General features: G+C 33.9%; 1 protein-coding gene across 1 annotated transcript; it reads right to left on the bottom strand.

The window, feature by feature from the left end:
- Positions 1 to 4064: 4064 nt before the first annotated feature.
- LOC132284837 (ABSCISIC ACID-INSENSITIVE 5-like protein 2) lies at positions 4065 to 6342 on the bottom strand. The gene is made up of 3 exons (XM_059786974.1): positions 5650 to 6342; positions 5481 to 5552; positions 4065 to 4186 (listed from the first exon to the last, which is right to left on the bottom strand). The coding sequence occupies exons 1-3, from the start codon at positions 6340 to 6342 to the stop codon at positions 4118 to 4120; spliced, it is 834 nt and encodes a 277-aa protein (XP_059642957.1). The 3' UTR covers positions 4065 to 4117.
- Between the last annotated feature and the right edge of the window lie 16482 nt (positions 6343 to 22824).

Here is a 22824-nt window from a genome sequence, read left to right as displayed (position 1 = left end):
TCAACAATTTTCACTTTTGTATAATTGCTTTTTTAATATTTGGAAGAAAGAAAAAAAAAAACAGATGTGTTTCTTTTCATAATTTTTTTAAACATCAAGTATTTTGTTTGGTACCAAAGTAATTGAAACATTATAAAAGAATTCCATGATTCACTTTTAGAGAATAACTAAATTTATTATTTCTTTGATACATGGGAATAAAAAAAAAAAAATAGGCTATGACTATTTTCATTATGTTTCCAAAAATAATGAGACGTGGCCAATTTGCGCCCACAAGAAACTACACTGCAGGGGACCACATGAAAAGGGACAGCAGAGGATTTGCGCCCCAATGAACCATCTCCTTTTTCATTGTCCTATGGCTAAGGATGGATGGCGGATATTTTTGGTGTTCAGTGAGTCATGTCAGATTCCACAAAGACCATGCTCGAAGCTTGCAGTGGGGAGTCGAGTTAAAATGAGTTAATGGCAAAATTTAATTTCAAATAATATGTTGAATTGAGTTAAATTTATGTGTTACATTAGTTAGTTGGCACTATGTGAATACTTGTTTTTTAGAGTGAATGTAGAGTTATGTTGAATTGAGTTAAATTTATGTCTGACATTAGTTATTCGGCATGGGACAGCTGAACAAAGTGACTACATTGTTTTGGAACGATCTTATAAAGTGCTTAGAAGACATGAATAAAGAAGTCTTTGAAGTTGGGGTTTATGAATTTTTATCAGTATTGCTATTTCTATTTCTATTAGTATTTGGAATTGGTAAGGTTAGGTACAAAGAAAACGTGGAAATTGAAAGAAAATTTGGATTCTTGCACGATTTTAGAATCCAAAAAAACCAGTTATATCATCTCAATTGCAATGCATGTGTGCCTGAACGTGCAGCATAATTGGCAAGGCCTTTGGGTCGTCCCTTACATCTCTAGTCTGAAATTAAACATAGACAATGGTACAAGGGACTCACTTGTTTTGGTTTTGTCGTTCTTCTAAGAAAATCTTGTTGCAAAATTGAATCTTCTTCCCACTATTTATGCTTTTCTTTCTCTGTTCGAAACTCGAAAATGTCTAATTGATGGTGAGAAGACTGTTATTGCCGAAGCACAAGCAACACATTTACTGTACCACGAGACGGCGCAGCAACCCGCCGGTGAGATGACTGCTATTACCACGCCAGAAAAAGAAAACAATATTTTTCAGACCTCAAACACCTAATTTGACCACACCACCCAAGTGCAATTAACATTGACTCAAATCCAAAAACCTACAACCTACCAAATTCGGTAACACCAACCCTACAAATCACACCCAACTCAGCCAAACATGGCTACCACCGAAACCCAAAAGTGAAGCAAAACGGTGACCTTCAAATCGTAGCCAAAGAAGAACCCAGAATCACGGCGCCGGAATTTAACGCACAACAAACCAAGGCCGGCGAAGATCACGACCAACAAACCCGCTGAATTTTGACTTTCCTTTCATTTGTTCAAAAACTAGAGAATTTAGGGTTGGGTGACCTTCAAACCGTGGCCAGAGAAGAACCAAGAATCACGGCGCCGGAATTTGACGGCACAACAAACCAAGGCCGGCGAAGATCGCGACTAACAAACCCGTTGAATTTTGACTTCCCTTTCTCTGTTCGAAACTCAGAGAAGCTTCTCCTCTTTTTCATTTTCTTTTCTTTTTAGGGTTCGTGTTTTGTTTGATTGGTTTAGGGCTAACTTTTTGTTTAATAGGGTTAGCTTTTATTTCTTACACTACTTATTTTTTTTCCTTTTATGTAATAATTTACAATATAAATTAACGAAAAGAGGATGTTAACGGAATAATCTGTCTTGTATCATTATAGTGGAGCCCACACACATATTATAAGCTGAATCAGACGTGGCCAAACCAAGGCCTTTCATCAACTCACTGCAGGGGACAGCAGCAAAAAATACAGCAGAGGATTTGCGCCCAGTCTGACAATGCATACAATAACATACAACCCATTACATCATACCTAACGTGATATAATAATCAAAACCATATTGACGTTGTAGTTCTAACACGTAATATACATGACACCCAACTAGTTGCAGGCAAGTTTCAATAGTTTTCATAACTAGTTTCCAACAATATTTTGAGCAAAATAACACAAAAGAAAAAAATTAAGTTCTGTGTTTTCCTTATAAAAGAACAAAAAAGGAAAATTTATGATGAAAAATGAAAGTGAAGTGAAGAAAAATGAAATCAAGTTTCCACCATTAATTGGTTAGTAGAATTTTTTTTTTAAAGAAAATTTTGAAAAAATATTATTTTGTTAGTTTGAAAGGCATGAAATAGAAAAGAAAATGACTGCACTTACCAAAACAACCCTATAATTTCAAATACTAAAAAGAAAAAAAATTGTTTTAGATGGTCCCCTCTGTATACCGAATTATTTATCTCCATATTTAGCAAAATAATAGTAATAATAAATTTGATTATTTTTAATAATTATTTATGTTAATTTTTAAATTGTTTATATTGAAAAAAGCTTCATAACACGAATATTTAAAGACAAACTTACACCTAACTGCTAAATATAACTGATGATCAATTTCTGCTAAGTACAAACAATTATTTAAAAGGAAGGTTTGTGAGTACCAACTAAAAAAATTGATCTCAATAGTATAAATACTCCGGTCCATGTAACTTTGTAATCAAACTGTAAAGCAAATTTAATCGGAGGAAACCTAGAAGGGAAAGTACAAATACTTGAACTTTCTGATAGCAGCTTACCAATAACAGTCAAAGTGATGAATTTAAATATATATATATTTTCCTGAAAGTCTGATGTGGACACCAGAAAAATACTGAGCACCCAAACGACCACCATTTTTGTATATACAGGTATTACTTGTTTTCACAAAGGAAATAAAATTTGATTGCATAAAAAATGAAAACTTGTGCTAAAAAAAATGGTATTTCTATGCACAAAAATATTATTCTAAATGCACAAAAGTGATACTTTTGGACACTTGAATGAATAAAATGAACATTGTTGTTATTATTTTTTTTTTCATGTTCGCGTTTCCAGAAACTACATTTTTTTAAAAAGGAGACTTTGACTCCATGTATTTGCAAGTTGTGCTCGAAAAGCCCATGTATTTCCCAACTTAGAAGCTAGATGCATATACATATATTTTAATACAAATAAATGTTGAATTGTTTTTTTCCCCGATGAATAGATAAATGTTGATCTTAGAACCAAGATGCTCCTAAACCCTATAAGTAAAAGATTGTCTTTTCAATTTCCTAACATGAATGCAGAGGTTAGATGAATCTCACACCTAAATGGTAAATACCCGAGTAAAGTATAGACTATAAAGCCAGGATTTCAAACGGTATAAACTATAAAGCTATAATACAGCGCTATATGCAAGGACAATAAATCCTTAAAAGTTGACCTCCGCATCATAAGCAAATATATTGTTGTATATGCAACATTCAAGAAATGATGAATCATCCCACTGTTTTAAAACATCATGGGCTAGCCCTTCCACTATTGCAGGGTCTGGAAAAGGCCTTATATGTAGAGTTCAAACTTCAACCCACCCTTGCATCAAATCCCACCTTCATTATTTTAAAACAATATTAACCTTTTATTTTCATCAATTTACTGACCAAATTAACATAGGCATTTGTGTTTGGCAACAATCCCAAACTGATTCTGAAGAATGCTGTCCCCAATAACCCTTTAGATAGTGGTAAGAAATAGGTTCCCATGAATCAACTATAGAACACGTTCTAAACAGCACTCAGTAATAATGGCCGACAAATAGGTAAGCTGCAAGAAATCAAGCATATTAGATGGCAGGCCGACTAGAATTGAGTATAGCCAAAATTATAAGGGCTAATCATGGAATCTAATGGTGCTATATAAAGTCCAGTTGAAACTATAAAACTGTACATACAACGAAAAGACTTGTATGGGTAATTAAGGACAGCCAACCTGTGGAGGAAAAAGTTACCAAAGGTTTTCACCCAAACAAGGCTGGTCCCCAATAATTGGGAATTTGAGGACTACCGTTGGTTAATGAAAACTACAATCTACATAATGTTCATACATGAAATCAGAAGTTAGTAAGGGGCCGAGTTAGTTCTGCGAAGTTGATACTGCTGCTCCGGAGGTGGCACGCACGCACGGCAATACCTTCTCCACCTCCTGCAGGGAGAAACCACAAAGATTATAAAGGAAAAAAAAAAAAAAAAAAAGAGGAAAGAAAAGTTTTATTTTGAAACATAAAAAAACAGAGGCAAGTCTTACATGTTGGGTCTTTAGTAGTAACATGATTTAACAATAAATTATTGGAAGTTAGTAACAGCAGGAAAGACCAAGGGACGGAAAGCATACCAAAGGAATTTTCCCTGTAAATGGGACTCAAAAGGTTGGCAGCAAATTGTATATCATGTCCACACAATATACCAGAAAAGATAATAACGGATTCCTAAAACTGGCATCATACACATGGTCACAAGTGGCACAATGATATTGTTACGACAAACACCGCGAACCAAGAACAAACCAAGAAACACGACAAAAAAGTAAACACACCACATACAAAGAACACAAGGATCTATGTGATTCAGCTTAAACCTAAGCTTACGTCCACGGTGAAGACCTAGTGAAAGATTTCACTATACAAAAATGAGGAGTTTACCTAAACCCTAACTCTTTCTCTGGATTTCTTTCCTGTGATTTTCAATGTTCTCTCATTACTCACAAACAGGGTCCAAGACCCGCAAGTGAAAACGCATACAAAATTAGAACAAAAACCTCACTGGGTCCAAGACCCGCAGGCCAAAACAAAATTCAGACCACAGCATCACAAATACTTTTTCATACATAACAAAAATATTATTTTAATGACGAAGTAGTGGAATAGTAGCATATATATGATAACAATCATTACAATATCGCAAACTTCATCTTCTAAATTATGTCAAAGTAACTCCTAGTATATAAATTAGAAATTAATTAAAGTCCTAAAATAGTCATACTTAATATATATATATATATATATATATATATATATATATATATATTTAAATATAGTTGTGTCCACGGCATAATTGTGTTATACATTTTTAGAACTTCAAGTGCCGAGTTATCCATGTTGTATCGTGTTCATGTCTGCACTACTTAGCCAATGGTGATGACTTATGATTTGGAAATAATCCCGAATTAAGTTGCGAAGTATGATTAACCAATTTAGGAAAGCACTGCAAATTAAAAGTGGAAAATTCAAAGGCACTGCAATCAACTGATAAGCATACATCACATCACATTTGCAAGCTTTTGATTTTCTCTCTCACATTAAAAAAAAAAAAAAAATTCTACTACCATTGGACAGACATAAAATAATTCTTTATGGACAGATGAAGTTATGGTATGACATGAAATCACATGATAGGAACGAAAAGCACAAAAACGGCTTGGGGAAAGATGATAGAGCTACCTTCTGTTTCTTAAGCCTTTCATTTTCTTCTTCTAAACGCGAAACCTTGTTCTCCAGCTCATGTGTGTAAGCCTGTCCATCAACATATACATCTTATAGGCATGGAAAAAGAATGAGAATCACAACCTAGTTGGAAAAAACAAACAGACACAAACTTTTAAAATGCAACCTGTTTCCTTGCTCGTGACCGGGCTGCAGATTCCCTGTTCTTGATCATTCTCTTCTGCCTTCTTTCAACAGTCTTCTCAATTACATCTCCTGGGGCAGCCCTTTTGTGTCCAGGTGTCTGAGTGTCCGACTGTGTGCCCATCAGAGTGAATGGTGACATGCTCATTTGGGTTTCAGGGGAAGCTGCATCCATAAGTGGGTTTGTAGTAAGAGGCTGTTGAATTGGGTGACCTGGAATAAAAACAGCCAGCATATTCTGCTGCTGTGACAGCGGATGAATTGAGGGAAACTGGTAGTGCATCCACTGAACTTGCTGGGGAAAATTTTTTGGGGGCAATGCAACTGGATCAGGTCCTAAAAGAGGACTAGAGTTTTTCTTCCCTGGAGAAGATACAGCAACCACCCGAGTCTTTTCCAAGAAGTCCTCCAGTGTAATCTCGCCAAGAGCGGGTCGTATATCCTGGGCTTTCCTATCAAGATTATTCTTCTGCCCTTGTTGAATAATATCCTGCCACACCTCATCAACAGTCTTCTTGCTCAGATCCCTAGAAAGCGTAAGACTCAAGTGCCGATGCAGGGAGGAGGCAGAAGCAACACTACATACTCCCTGATTAGCTTCTGCGCTCCACACACTCTTGAGAAGCTCATCAAGATTCATGCTGCTCAGAGGTTTCCCCAAATCAGCTAACCTCATCCAGTGTTAGGCTGTACAAGGAGCCTTGTTGAGTCAGTGCAAGCGACTTCGGCTCTTGGGTTCCTCCACCACCACCACCACCACCTTTAGATCCTGTCGTCTGAGTCCCCATTCAACAGCAATAGATTTTTACAGTAATCAATCGGGAAATTATTTATTCACTCTTTTAATCTTCAATCCCAAACTCACGGAAGAGAGAAAAGTCCACAATCATACCAAATGGATTTGAATCCTCGAAAAAAAACCCATTAAGTGTTTGGACTCCAAACAAAAACCGAATAGCCATCGATCACTACAAAACCAACCAAACGAAAAAAAAAAAAAAAAAATCACATACCCACGCAGAGAAAGATGAAAAAGAAATAAAGAAGATAAAATCAGTAAGAAACAAAGATCAAATAAAGAAAATAAATACATATGGAAAATGTATAAAGTAGAAAATACAGCGGAGATTCACCAGAATCGGAAAAAAAGTTGGAAAATAATATCTTCAAATCAATCAGCTTGCATGCAACAACCAACACATCTCCAATATTCTGCAAAGAAAAGAAAACCTAGAAATCATTCTGCAAGAAACTAGTGCTCGATCTAAGATATGTACGTAGATTGTAGAAACGCAGGAAACAGTCCCACATTCTATTTTGGGACTTTTACAATAAAGAGGTCTTAGTGTAGGTATATTACCCATAGCCAAATGTAGTTTGCATATTTACAAATACATGAACTAATGATCTAAGTTTTATTTTAGCCCTTTATTAAGCTGAATTTATATTCTCACCTCTAGGAGTTTAATTTATGCACAATTTACCTAAAGAATAACTTATTCAAATATTATAATTTTGTCAAACAGCACTTAGTAACTGCTACATAATGCTAGAATTAGGAGACACAACACGTAGTCTACAAAGAAGAATTGAAGAACTTAGATCTAGAATTATATTAATACAAAATATTTTAGAAGTTAGACGGCAACGATTTTAGTTTATGAACAGACTTGACTTTAATAATTTAGATACTTCTATAAAACGATTAGGAGAAAACTTAGATTATATTAAAGAACAAGTAGTACAGAATTCTAGTCCAAATAATTTAGACATCAAGATAATATTAGTCTGTCTGTGTGTGGTGCAATTTAAAAGTAAAAGAAAAAAAAAAAAAAAAAAAAAAAAAGGTGGGACCCACTCCAATTTTAAGTCTATGGAATGGGTAATGGGTCATTACAGACCCACGGTTTTTTTTTTTTTCTTTTCTTCTCTCTCTCGATTTACTCCCTCTCTGCCCGCTTGCTTTTCTTTTTTTTCTTCTACACAATTAAGCTTGATTTCTCCCTCATTTCTTGGCGGATTTAGGTGCCGTTTGAGGCAAAACGAAGCCCACGACGAGCTCTACGCATCCATACGAACAATTCCAGATTTGGTGCCCTTCTTGGAGTTCGAATTTCAAGACCCATTTTAAGGGTTTTGTGCAAATTTGAGGTAGGGACACCTTAATCCACTACCTTCTTGTTCCATTGTGAGTTATAATCATTTGTTGTGCCAAGCATGCTTAATTAGAAGTTAATTGTATCAATGCTTATTTGAAATGTTATCTAGAGAAATTCATGTATTTGAATGTGAGTTGTTTTATGTGTAAAGCATGCTTAAATGTATTTTGTTATATCTTAATGTGTTAATAATTACTTGGGAGATGTTGAACATGTTGAATGTTTAATTTTATGGTGTAGAATTTTAAATGCCATGACATTGAATGTATGGAACATATATACATGCACATACCATTGGGTTTGCATGAAATGGGAGAAATTCTTCTTGAAATAAATATGGGAAATTTCAGGGAAGTGTTTTTGATGAAATGGTTTTATACGAAACCCGGTTGCTGCGGGGTTACCAACGGGCCGGAGGTTAATATAGCCTAGAGGGGACTAGGGAGTCGCCCTTGCGTGGTTGAGCTAGCTGGGCCCCATAATGACGCCGCGGGGTTACCAAGGGTCAGGGACACTAGCCAATCCTCCTCTCGTGTCGCGGCGGGGCTACCAAAGGGCAGGCTGTATTAACAGTTTGGAAATGATGTTTTGGATTATGAAAATGGGGAGCGACACTAGCATGCATTGCATCTTATACCATTGCATTGGATATACTTGACATTGAATCGTTATGCTGTATTATTTCCCGACATTGTATGATCCCCATTTCCCATTGGCCTATGCTTTGTTTGGATTCACAAGGACACAAGATGTGTGTCTTAAGTGTCACCTGCCGAGCTTTATGCTCACCCTACTATTTATATTATTTTTTTCAGGTTTTGGAAATGAACTGGTGGATGACAATCCACCTCAAGCTTGAAAGTTGTTAGAAGGTTGTTTGCTATTTTGTATTTTGACCGTTCTATGTATATTTGTAGTTGTGGAAATTAATGTAACTAAATTAGTATTCATGGCATTGTAACTTAAGAACGAACTTATCTTTTGTTTGATGTAAATGAAACTAGTGGAATTATGGTATATGTTTCCATGCAATTGTATCATGTAACGTTGTAAGACATGGACTTTAAATATTAATCTTGTATTTTGGGACTGTAATTATGATAATTTAGATTAATTGGTGTGTGGATGTTCCACCATGAAAGGAACTATGTTAAGGTATAATGAACGGATGAATGGGATGCTAGATGATTTTATGTGTTTTGTGTATTGGGACAGGTTGTTGAAGACCCATTTTTAGGGGAGGTTATGCCGAATTTTTTTTAAATTTTGGCATCAACTAGGGTCGTTACATAGTCGCAATTAAAGATATCAATAGTGATATTAAGAATATTGCTAAAAACCAGAAAATAATCATAGACTCTTTAAAATCCCTTAAAACCGATATCCAAAAATTATTACAATAGTTTTATGAGCACCAGTAGTCCTGATTATTTAACCGCGTTACCTGAACTTTACAAAATTGATAAAGAACCCATAGGATTTACAAGCTTTAAAACAGATGTATAATCAACTAATATACATATTAGACAAAATAACTTTTTAATTCAGTTATTACTCCAGTTATCTGATAAAGTTAATAAAGTTGAAGAGAAATTAGAAGTAATACAAGAAAGTATTCCCAAAGAATCTTCTAAAGAATTATCTGAATTATCAGATAAAATAAAAGAAATAAAATTGTCAGTCAATAACCAGTCCTTTCCTACAACAACCAAGCGTGTAAATTTATTACAACCTCAACCTCATAAGCAAATACCACAATGGCCATTATCCTTAGAAAAGCCAAAGAAATAATTAGAGTAGAAGATTTATATGATAATGAACATGTTGCTAAAAAATATATAGAACAAGAAATGAAGAAGGTAAAAAATAAAATTAATCTTTATTCTAATAATTTATTAGATTTTCAGAGCAAGATATATAATCATTTTAGCCAAAGAAAATAAGTGCAGTTAATAATCAAGTTATTTTAGACCTTATAACACCCGAAACATGCCAAGAACTAAATAATAATAATTTAGAACTTATGCATTTAGGCGTTATAATGATAGGATTAGTATGATTAAATAGAGCAGAAACCGGAACTAGAGCACTTGCTTATATTTATGATGACTGATGGAATAACCATCAACAAGCACAAATAGCCAGCACCGAAATAGACTTACCCGACAATGCCGCAATAGTAGGATGTATTCCCAATTATACGATGACTACTAGAGAATTCAGTAAACATATTAAGATAGCTATATCTACGAAAGGATATAATATGACAGGACAATTTGAAAATTTATTAGTTAATACTTTATTTATGGGAAAGGAAGTTAATCAGTATAATTTAAAATTTAAAGCCCAATTTAGTGAAATAGTTAAACCTTTTAGTAGCAAATATGTCCAGATGATAGAAGCCAGAAAAGTAAGCAGTATTACCCATGAAGGAACAGAATGGAAATTACCTAAACTTACTACTACACCTAAAAAGATTCCCGAAAATAATATGATATATGTTTCAAATAACAGAGATGCTAGCATAAGGTTTAGTAATTATAAAAGACAAGACAATTTAATTGATGATACTCAAGAAGACTTCTTAACTACATTAATCGAGATAGAATCTCCTGAAGAAATAAATGTCCTTTATGATATATTAGAAGATGAAATTCTAGATAAAATAATATACGATTTTGATAATTTAGAATTTAAAGCATTGGAAGACAAGTATCCAGAACCTAAATACCAACTTATCGAAAGTATTTATTTAGGACAAGGAAATAATGATGATATTAAGAAAAATATTCTAAGCGTCGGATTTGAATCCTTCTATACAGCATTAGAATTAAACACAGTCAAAGAAGAGTTAAATGTAATAGAATATAGAGAAGGGAAAGTACCAGAAGGATCAAAATCTCAGTCAATCGACCAAAAAATGAGTGACCAAAGAAATACTAACACCTCAGGTAGTAATACCCTAAGTGATAACTTTACTACTGGACAAAGACTAAATCCCTCACGAGAAACTTATGTAGAAAATAGAAGTATACCAGATATGTACACATTAACACAATATCGTAGACAATATAATAATATACCAGCGCAATCATCAGGAACAATATTAGACATAGCACCGCACGATCCCCAAGACTGGGCAAAGGTAATTGAAAATTGGGAACAAGATTGTATTCGGCAATCTATTTTGACCAATTTTGACAATAGAACTCAAGCCTTAACCTATTGTGAAACCTTATTAAGATGAACCATTCATGATTGGTGGCAAGCTTATAAAGTAATTTATCCAAATGATTATGCCATCTTACGTGATAATTTCCCCATTCAAGGCTTTACAAGCCTCATTAAAAAAGTATTAATTGGTGAAGACAGATTATTAAATGACGCCTTAATAAAACAAAACGAAGGTTTACGTAATTTAGAATTATTACAGATTTGTGATTTTAGATACATAAAAAACTATACCAATAAGTTTTTTGAGTATTTTGCAGCCACTGGTAAAACAGGTGATAAAACATTACTTGATCGATATCTTCAGAAGTTACCCGGAAGCGTAGGAACTAAAATATGGGAAAAATGGTTAGAAAACCCTAGACGCAATACGCTAACCATAGGGGATAGAGTTAATCATATGTATAACATGTTAAAAGCAGAATGTCGACAACGTAAAGAGTCTAAACAAATCAAAAAATAATTTTATTATACGTGTAGACAAATAGATTTTCCACCCCAGTATGGGTGTATACCTCAAAAAAATTACAATTATAAGTATAATAAACCTAAAAAATATAATCTGCATAAAAGCAAAACCTACAAGAAATTTAGTAATAAAAAACCTTATGTCAGAACAAACCCTAGGCAATTCAGAAAGAGGCCTTGGTATAAAAAGTAAAAGATAAATAAAGATAAAAAGGACAACAAAGACAAGGATAATAATGTAAACACTTTACCCACAAAAGAAAGACACTGCAAATGTTTTATTTGTGGAGATCCAGGACACATTAGACCAAATTGCCCTCATAGATACAAACAGAATCCTATTAAAAGGATACAAGAAAAGATCAACATACTTGAAGATATTGAAGAACAGATAGAAGAATTATATGAACTAGAAAGTGTTTATGACTCTGACGATGATAATGAAAGTATATATAGTATTGAGAGCTTAGATAGCAACTTTGATAATGATGAAGACTTTCAACAAGGGCTTCATTCAATAGAAGAATTCGTTCACACTATAAGTAATCCCTCATGTCAGTATAACTTAGTTAGTTTTCAATTTTCTTCTTATAATTGTAAACAATGCAATACATCTATTAAAAAAGGTCATTACTGTGAAAACCATTGTAAAACTTTATTATGTCATAATTATTATATAAAATATGAAGATAAGCAAGAAGATATTTTAGTTGAATCTATAAATTCAGTATATAAACCATCTAGTCTAATTCAATTCCCAGTAACATTAGAATTTAGAGAAAAATTAGTTTAAACCTCAGCTATGCTCGATACTGGAGCATCTAAAAGTATAATTCAAAAACATTTTGTCATATCCCGAATTCTTTATTATTTTTCTATTTTCTATTATACTCTTATTAATGTGAATTAGGCTTTTAAAATGTCTATTTAGCTTAGTTTTAAAAATGCTAATAATATAATAATAATGGCATATATGTGTGGATGTGGATCCATGGGGAGGGTATGTAATGAAGGTTTGTTTGGGTGGTGGGTTTGATACCATGAGGTATTGTGTTTGGTGATGGTAAAATGAAGTATGCCTGTGTGTGAATTTTATGCTGAAGGACTAAGTGGTGAATTTTGAATTTTTTTTTTAAAGCTTTAATATTTAATATTTCTATTATTAAATGATGATGCAAGCTGTTAGAGGGACAGCTTTGTGATGAACTGGTAATTACATTTACTAGTTAGAAGTTAGTAGAAGTTTCTCTAGGAAACTTAGTGGAAAGCTGTAGTACTCATATATATACTTATATATTGGATATTATATATTAGATCTTGTTTACATAATTTTATATTGTTTTTGTTAAGGTTTATTCAATAAAATTTTTAAATGGCGGTTAGTTTCCAGCACAACTTGGTAGGCACACTTGAACAGGACGTCTGGCATAGAAATAAAATAATATTATTGAAGCTTATCCTTGTGATTTCCTTAATCGGCTGGGGATTGAAAAACAAAAAGGAAATATGGAAAGTTTTGAAAGGGGAAACACAGAGGAATGAAGGTGAGGTCGTGTGAAAAGAAAGAGGGAAAAGGGAGAAAAAAGAAAGGGATTTTTCTACCATAGTTGTTGGATTCAACATAAGGTAAAGAAATTTATAGTTTCCATTCTGAAGTATATTTATTTTGTTTAAACTTTTATGAATAACCTGATTTAGGGGTTTTGCATAAATTACATTTATCTGGAATTATTTCACTTGTTGATTCAACTAATGAATTATCTAAGTTGGGAACTAGGGATGGCAACGGGGCGGGTTTGGAGCGGGTTTCCCTAAATCCCGCCCCGCCCCGCCCCATTTAAATTTTGTCAAGTCCATGCCCGCCCCGAGACCCGCGACGGGTTGAATTTTGATATCCAACCCCGCCCCGATAGGAAATACTGTGCCCGCCCCACTAACAAATTTTTTTCTCCCACTTTTTGGAACTTAAACTCCTGCTATTTAAATGTGCAAAGCCTAGGAATGACACAACATAAATAAAATTATGTATTCTAACAAAAATAAAAAAAATAACATGCACATAACATAATTCAAAGAACATAATAAACAAAAATAAAAGTTTAATACAACCAAATCACAAGAAGTTCTAAGCTCCAACTTCCACCATAACCAAAATAAAAGCAAATTTAATACCAAGTTTACATCCCAAATTAGGATTGTAAGAGATGGGTTGGGTAAGCCGCTAAAATAACTTATTAATATATATATATATTAAATATAGTTATATGCGGGGCGGGGCGGGGCGGGGCGGGGCGGGGCCCCTAGGATATGTATATTGAACCCTTACCTCCCCGTGACCCTCGACGGGTACAAAATTTGTATCCATGTCCGCCCCAACGGTATAATACGTGTTCCCATATCCGTTATTAACGAGGCGGAACGGGGCGGGGCCCCGGCGGGGCGGTAAAAATTGACATCCCTATTGGGAACTGCCTTATCAGTCACCATATATAGACTGATACTAGTTAATAATATATATATATATATATATATATATTTATATTTATATTTATATATCAGTGAAATAATGTGGGAAAAATTGTTAGAGAGAGAAGAAGGAAGAAAAAGAGAGAAAATAAAAAAATAAAATAAAATAAAATTAAAAAAAAAGCTAGAGAAAGTTGTGTATGCAGTCCTAAAGGTAGAAAATTCTCGTAGTTTTAATTTTATATTGGACATTTATATTATCTAATTGTTCAATACTTTATTTATTGAGGTGCTTTTGAACAAAATCTCTATCATTAGTTCTTTTTGAATTAAGTTGTTAAATTATATAAAGTAATACACTTCTTATTTGATTTTAATTACTGTCCTAAAATTAATCTATATATGGTTGTAATTAGAATTTCAATTTCAATTACATACATACCAAGGCTGGGATTTATATTTGAATGGAGGATTAAATTGTTTAAATTCTTTTTAGAAATATATATGACATGATTATAAATGTTGTTCAGGCAAGGAGATGGAACGGACCACATCGACGGCACCGAAGGAAAAATAAATAATTGGAAAAGGAACCAAGGTGAGTGTACTCACTGGAAGTTTTACACTTGAATGTGTTAAATTAAAGTATTGAAGTTGTTATGTGATATGAACACGCATATATATATAACTTGAATATATTATATAAGGTCCATACTCTGGCCTGAAAGGAGAGTAATATATTATATAAGGTCCCTACTCTAGCCTGGAAGGAGAGTACTACATTAAATAAGGTCCTGGCCAAGAAGGAGAGTACTATATTTAAATAAGGTCCATACTCTGGCCAAGAAGGAGAGTACTATATTTTAATGTATGTAATATTTTAATGAAGTTTAATTGAAGTTATCAGATAATAATTGTTTATAATACTCTGATGTAGTAGGGTTGCATTCACTGAGATTTAAGCTCACTCCTTTCATATCTATATTTTCAGGTACAAGGTTGGGTCGCTGCTGCCAAGTCTAGAATTTTATGTGGGAATGAGGAAAAGAACAATCGAACGTCTTTTATCTAAGATGTAAATATTATAGTAGAATTTTAATAGTGTAACTTGTCGTTAACGTTTTAGTTGTCAGAATTTGCATAACAGGCCTATATTTTGTTTTAAATTGTAAATTGTTAAGCAGGTACTCTGATGTATGATGATGCCATGTTGAATGAGGTTAATGCAGATAGTTAGATACATTCCAATTGGTTCAATTTATTAAATAGTGTAAATTGGGTTGGGGTGTGACACATTTAGTCCCAGACGAAGCCTTAGCAAAGTTAAATTATAATGTTAACATGAGCCAGTATAATAATGAAAAAATTCGAATAACCCATTGTGTTCAAAACATTCCTATATTAATTAATAATGAAAAGTTTGTTTTACCCAAGACTTATGTAATTAATAATATTCCTAGCACCTATGATTTTATCTTAGGATTAAATTTTATAAACTCATTCACCGGAGGATTTATGTATACCCCTACAGGTTTACAGTTTTTTAAGAAAGGAACCTTTATTCCATCTAGAGATCCTTATATTCCTCAAAAGGATAAAGAAGCATTACATATGTTAATACTTTACCTATGACAGAAGAAACGACAGAAAATTTATTTGATGTATCCGAATTTTTAGAAGACGTTTCTGAAGCCTTAATGTTTCTTAGTCATCTTGATGAACCAAAGTTTTTCCTTAATAATAAAGCTATATTAAAAAACCCCAAACTAAACATTGATAATCTTATAAGATTAGCTGAAATCACAGAAATTTTAGGAGAAGACCCCCAGAAACACTAGTATAAAAATAAAATTGAAGCAAAATTAAATATAATAAATCCTTTTATAACTATAAAGACACAAGATAATCCTCATACGTTAGATGATCAAGAGGAATTCCAAAGACAAATTAAGGAACTATTATTACTAAAAGTAATAAGAAAAAGTAATAATAGACATAGGAGTTCAGCTTTTATGGTTATAAATCATGCTAAAATAAAAAGAGGAAAGGCTCATATGGTTATAAATTATAAACGATTAAATGATAATACTTACGATGATAGTTGTAAAATCCCTAATAAAGATGTTTTAATAAATCAAATCCAAGATAGAAAATGGTTTTCTAAATTCGACTGTAAATCAGGATTTTGGCAAATCCATATGGCTGATGAATCCATTGAATGGACAGCGTTCATATGTCCTGAAGGACATTATGAGTGGTTTGTTATGCCTTTTGGATTAAAAAATGCGCCACAAGAATTTCAGCGTAAAATGGATACTATATTCAATAAACACTCAAAATTCTATTGCGTTTACATCGATGATATCCTAGTCTTTAGTCAAACTAAAGAAGAGCATAGAAGACATCTTGAACTTATATTCAACGAGTTTATAACACAATGACTCATTATAAGTAGTAAAAAGATGATATTAGAAAAACAAGATATTGAATTCTTAGATTTATACATAAAAGATGGAAAAATAGAACTATAATCTCATATTGTCAAAAAGATTTTAGACTTTCCTGATAAATTAGAAGAAACCAAGTTGTTACAAGCATTCTTAGGATTATTAAACTATGGTCGTAATTTTATTTCCAAATTAGGACAATTAGTTGGACCTTTATATTCAAAACTAGGAAAACATGGTCAAAAATATTTTAATACCCAAGATATAGAGTTAGTTAAGAAAATCAAATCTTTAGTCTCTCAGTTAGAACCTTTACAGCTCCTATTTGAAAAAAGTTTTAAAATTATTCAAACAGATGCATCAGCTCAAGGATGGGCAGGGTTACTTCTTCAAAGACCAACAAAAGAGTCTTCTCGAGATGAAGAACAAATTTGTCGCCATGCTAGTGGAACTTTTAATAAAGCACAATCTATTTTACCCTCAACAGACTTAGAAATTCTAGGAGTAACCAACTCTATTGAAAAATTTCAGATATTCCTTAATAAAGAATTTCTTATAAGAACAGATTGTGATAACATAGTAAAATTTGCAAACAAAGCAAAGCAACAACGGATGTCTGCAAAACAATGGATTTTCTTTATTGATTGTATTACAGGAAGAGGTTTTAAGCCCATATTTGAACATGTTAAAGGAAAAGACAATTATTTAGCAGATATTCTGTCCCGTTTACTAATCGATTGTTAAATTTTACAGGAATGGAAATTAAGAGCAACAATAACTATAGCCTTATACCAAGCACTTCTAATCCTCTTTTAATTATCCAAAACCCAGCTCAACAGTTCCGCGCTAGACATAATCTTTTTCCTGACCAAAAACTTATTTTAGATAATATTTGGTTTTCTAGAAACAACCCCGATAGAACCCTGGTCAGAAATCTAAACACCTTAAGTGAATATTTCGTATCATCTAATAAAGCGTATCAGAATTTACAACAAGAACATGAGACGCTTATATCTCATATAAAAAGTTAAATTTAGCTTATCAAAAGACGACAGCAAATCCCACAGAACTAACTATTTCTGAGCAACGGACTAATGAAGATGAAAATGTTCAGAAGGTTCAACTTCTGCAGGTACAAACCAAGTATGCCAAGTTATTACCCATATTTTCTCCCACATATGGAGAAATCCTGAGACAACAAGTTGAGCTCTTTCCAGATGACATCAAAGAACTTATCCTTGAAGAAATTAAGTCAGATGGGCTCAAGGAATGGGTTGATATCCAAAATTACCTCAGAAACAACAGTCCACCTAAAGGAACCCGTTATAACTATACCTTCATACGATTAATACAAACTGGCACTGACATACCAATAGCCATTATCTTGTTAGATATAGACCCTATTTTCTTTATTCCTTTTGAAGTAACCAGAAAAACCCTTTTCTCTACCAAGACAACCATTTGTTATTTAAGCAAGCGGTTAGAATTAGGAATGATCTATAGTGTCACCATACCCAAGGATACTCCCTTAGAATATCTAAATTCTTTATGTAATTTTCCCAACCGTTTAAACCAAGCCATTGCCTTCGAATAGAAACTAACTCAAAATTTTATGCCAGAAAGTCCAATTCTCTTTCAAATTCACAGTACTCCCCCGGAATGGGTAAATGATGGAGCTATAATTTTGGGACAACATCAAATTTATATTCATTCTGATCCTACTGAAGTCAAAATTCTTACCCAATATGTTGATTTTGTAAATAACTTTCGCAATGAGATCGAACCAGCCACTTTCAACCATTTGGTGTACTACAAAGCCTATCGACAAATCAACCCAAGCTATAATCCTGGTTTCAGACTCTATGATCATAATATCAACATGGAGATTTTTGTTAAAGCAAGAATTCCTCATGACATCAAGCCCCCTCCAGAGATTGAGATATCTCCAGAAGTTAAAGAAATAATAAATAAAGAAAAGATGTTGTTAGAACAGTTTAATCTTGCCTACAGAAATGAAGAAACCAGCTCACCAGACAGTACTGATGAATACCTGGCCCGCAGGCATGCTAGAGCAAGAGTTGACAGTCCAACAGATAACACTTTATGTTATGTTAAAATATTACTTTGGGTCATTTTAGTAATATAAGTTCTTTTGTGGTATAAAGCATAAAGTGGAATCCATTTTAGAGAAATATTCTCTAGGTCAATCCTTTTAGTGAAAATCAAGACTTTGTTTCCATTTTAGGGTAACATTTGGGCCTTAAGCCCATGTATTAGTAATAATCCCTTCTATTTTCTTGAAGAAGAATGGTACTGTATTAGTATATACATAACGTATATAAATAAATAAATAAAGCCAATTGGAAATAAAATAAAAATTTATGGAACCAACCAATTACGGTGGTGGGTCATAGTTAAAGAACCTTGGGTTTACTTGCGTCGGGGCCTTTAGGCTATGTTTGGTAGTGTGGGTTTGAAGGGGTAATATAACATTAGTTATGAGGGAAAGGAAAAGAAAGGAAAGGGAAGGATAATTTTAATTTGGTATTGTGTTTGGTTCATGAATGAAGGAAAAGAAAGGGAAGGACAATGATCATGTTTGGGAAAAGAAAGGAAATGAAAGTATTTTTATAAATTTACTATTATACCCTTTTATATTATAAAAAATAAAATTATGGACCTCAAAATTTATAGGCATGATGGACCACCAGAAAAAATATATATATATTTTTAAGGAAATAATTTCAGCCTCCGCATCCACTCTATTTGTAGTGCTATTCTAGAAACCATTTAATAGATGATAATCCAAATATAAAACATTCTAGAGAAGCAGAAGTTCATAACATTCTAGGGCAAATAATTTCAGCCTCCGCCTCCACTTTATTCTCGTTCTCAACTCTGAACTCTCTCTCCCTCCCTCCCTCTAGCTCTCTCTGCAACTGCGAATTACAAAATCTACAAGAATCAGAAGTTCAAAACCCATATATTTCAAAGTGGAACAAGATTCTTAGTTCAAAACTACAATATCGCCGGACTGAACTTCAAAACTACAATATCGCCGAACTGAACTTCCCCGCCCACGCGCCGTCACGCGCGCATGCGAGTAGATCTAACACATCTTTCACGCGCACACGCGCCCCTTCTTCTCCGGCGACTGCAATTTTGTTCCGAGTCGGCCATCGTTCCTCTCCTCAACGCAAAGGTTGCAGTGAATTTTGGCGCCCTAAAATCAAGGGTAAATTTGGTATTACGTTGGTCTATCCTGCTCTGTCTTCCCCTTTTCGTCCATTTCCTCCCATTTTTGGGAGGATTACAAAAGTTACTATTTAGCCTATTTTTATCCCTCCAAAACCCTCCATTCCCTTTCCTTTCCTTCCAACTTTCAATACCAAACACTTTTTTTTATCACCCTCCATAACCTTTCTTTTATTTTTCTTCCATTTCCACTCTACCAAACGGAGCCTTAGTGCTTTAGTTATTTAAATTACATAAGAAAAGGATATTTTCTGTTATTTCAAAAAATATATATATTGACATAAAAAAGTACCATACAAAAGAATCTATAAAAAGACGAGCAAATTATATTTACACATATAATTATAGTATATAATTAAAGATATGACTGAAAACATAATGTTCACTTGAATTCGTCTTACCCAAGTCTTGGATGCATGAAGAAACGTATTAACATATTAAGCACATTACTCCTCCAACTCTCGACCAAAAATTTGCAATTGGAATTCTAAAGAATCAACTTTCCAAAAAAGGACTTACGAAAGAGAGAATTTTCTCACTGAAATCCCACATAGAAAAAACCCATGTTTACATATCCGTGCAAGTCCACGCACACAAAACTAAAGTATCATTTAAAAAATGATAAATTACACTGACACTCCTTTAACAGAGATCAAATTTTACATAGATGATTTTGATTTTAATTTTCAATTACACTCCAAATTACTTTTTGAATGAATTGATATTTATCTATATTTTTTTAATACAAAATATCTCTCTCTCTCTCCCTTTTGGGTTTTCCCAGGAGAATGAGGAAGCAAGCCTACCCAGCTTACCACTTTTGTCTTGATTGATACCACGATATGTAGGTTTGCACACCTAGGTTCAACCAACCTCTATTGTCAAGAGTATCAAGTTTTTCTAAAAAGTCTAAAGAGTACTTAATTGGAAATTGATAGTGAGCCCTTTTAATATTATTATTGTTATATTAAAGGGGTTAATTTCACCAAACTTTCTCAAATTAATATGATATTAGACCAGACAGATCACTTTGTCACTTATAATTGTAATATTTGAAAGAGATTGTGTTTGTTGTGTGTGAGAGCAAAAACCATTCATTGTGTCTTCAAAGATAGATTTGGAGAAGGTGGTGTATCTCTCTTATCCTTACATCTTGGGGCTTAAACCATGACATGAGGTTGGATTCCCATTGTACTCAACCTGGATTCAGCAAGATCCAAAGTTTTAATCCAATTACAGATATTGATTTTTATGATCCAAACTTGGCTTATAACTCTCTTGCACACCTTAGACTGACTACATTCAAAAAGCAGTGAGCTCTATTTTAAAATCATAGCAAAATTTGGCAATAAGTTCAAATGCTTTGGCTCCACCAGGCCCGCATGTCATGAAGTTGCAAGACACAAACTGATCCATTATCACCAGAAAATTCTGTGACTCTATGTTCCATATGTGTATATATAGTTAGCGAGAGAAGAAGATTGAGAGGGGTTTAATTTTGGGGCATTTTGGTCACTTAAAATGAGTTATATGGGTCATTGTGTCATTTTGTACTCAGAATTCTCTTTTTGTAAGTCAACAGTGAGTCAAGAAGGGTAGCATATGACACGTAGAATGTGAGTGAAATACAAGTCTAACTCTTCAAAATGTGAGTGAAAGTTAAAATCAAAATGTCTATGTGAAATTTGACCTAATCTAAAGAGGTGTGTGTAATTTATCCTTTAAAAAAAACAACTTTCACTATATATACAAGAGGTGCAAAAACACTTGTTATATCAATTTGTACAAATAAGGACATTATGTCAATGAGAGAGAGAGAGAGTAGGCTCTATACAATGGAATTCTCAGGGATAGTGTGGTTCACCGGACGGTCAATTCCTATTGACTTGCCCTTTGTGCCCTTAAAGCTCGCTTCACGTCATTCACATAGTAATTCTTCATCTTTTTTGTCTTCCGGCGTCACCGTCATTCATCCTTGCACGCGGTTCACATATCCTTGCATTGTTGGTTTATCATTGCTCGCCGATTGTTTCCTCGTTCATGGTCATCATGGGAACCGTAAATTACTGCTTTTGATTATTATATTATGTATTTTTATTTAATTTACATTTCATTCATTCTGTTTCATATTCTGAAGTATTGTCAAAGTTTTTTTTTTCATCATGAATGGATTTAGATATTAACAATTATCAGTTTATATGAATGGTTTCCCCTTTCGCGAATTTGTGTCAATTCGATTACCCATCAGCGTAGGCTATTTGGTGGTTGATAACCCTTCTTCATTGCATCATAAGGCTTTAATCTAATAATCCCGTAAGCTCAGTCTGTTCATCCTTGAATAGCCGGTAATCTCGTCGCCGCCTGCTTGCATCCACTTCCTCATCGCCACTGGAATCCTCACAACCACCAAGTTCCGCCGACGCTTCACTCTCTCATCGGCCTTGTCACAGTTCATTGAGTGCTGATGACGTGTGTTATCAATAATAAAAACCATACCGAATAGAACAAAACCTTGTAAGACAGGACTACGTTGAGAATGTCAAACGACTATAGTGGATTTTTAAGTATAAAATTAATACTTATTTGATTCAAGAGAGAAATTTTCCACCACTCAGGAAACGCCACAAGTCCAATACCTGAAACAATCCTAGGACAATAAACCGCCCCAAAGAGGCCAGCAAGGAAAGGCCCAACACCAGGAGCACTTCCAAGATCATGAGCCGCCTCATCAGGCCCAACGTAGACAACAGCCAAATGTAGCTGGCAGTAACACCTGGGATAAATGATGTGCAATAATAAACATTCAAAGCAATATTTGTAACGTCCCGTAATGGTCCCTAAGAATAAATACGAATGGCAAAGCCCGGAGAAAGGCATCTGGTTCATTATGCTATTTGCCCTTGTTCTTTATTGATCTCATTTCCATTCTTCTACCATCCTGTTTGTGCTTGTTCTTAATTGAGTGTTTGAGTGTTTAATCTTTCGGGTTGAATCATCATATTCGGGCCGAAATTTTGTACACCTACACTTTGGCGCTGGGAAAAGGATTAGAAGCCTCTCTCACCACCATTGTCGAGTCCTTTAATACACGCGACATCGTTTTGGAATGGCAACGGGGTCAGATGCCGCTTA

This window comes from Cornus florida, unplaced genomic scaffold (assembly GCF_030987335.1).
Source record: "Cornus florida cultivar Cherokee Brave unplaced genomic scaffold, ASM3098733v1 CherokeeBrave_3.0.0_Hap2_Chr02, whole genome shotgun sequence".
Classification (NCBI taxonomy): domain Eukaryota; kingdom Viridiplantae; phylum Streptophyta; class Magnoliopsida; order Cornales; family Cornaceae; genus Cornus; species Cornus florida.
This window is presented reverse-complemented; position numbering and strand designations above follow the sequence as displayed.

What these genes read in the sequence shown, in the direction of transcription:
- LOC132284837 (XM_059786974.1), bottom strand. Translation starts at nt 6,342, where the DNA reads ATGAGGTTAGCTGATTTGGGGAAACCTCTGAGCAGCATGAATCTTGAT. An exon ending in GGTCACGAGCAAGGAAACAG is followed by an intron (nt 5,553 to 5,649) that starts GTTGCATTTTAA and finishes GTTGATGGACAG; the next exon opens with GCTTACACACATGAGCTGGA. An exon ending in AAAGGCTTAAGAAACAGAAG is followed by an intron (nt 4,187 to 5,480) that starts GTAGCTCTATCA and finishes TTCTCCCTGCAG; the next exon opens with GAGGTGGAGAAGGTATTGCC.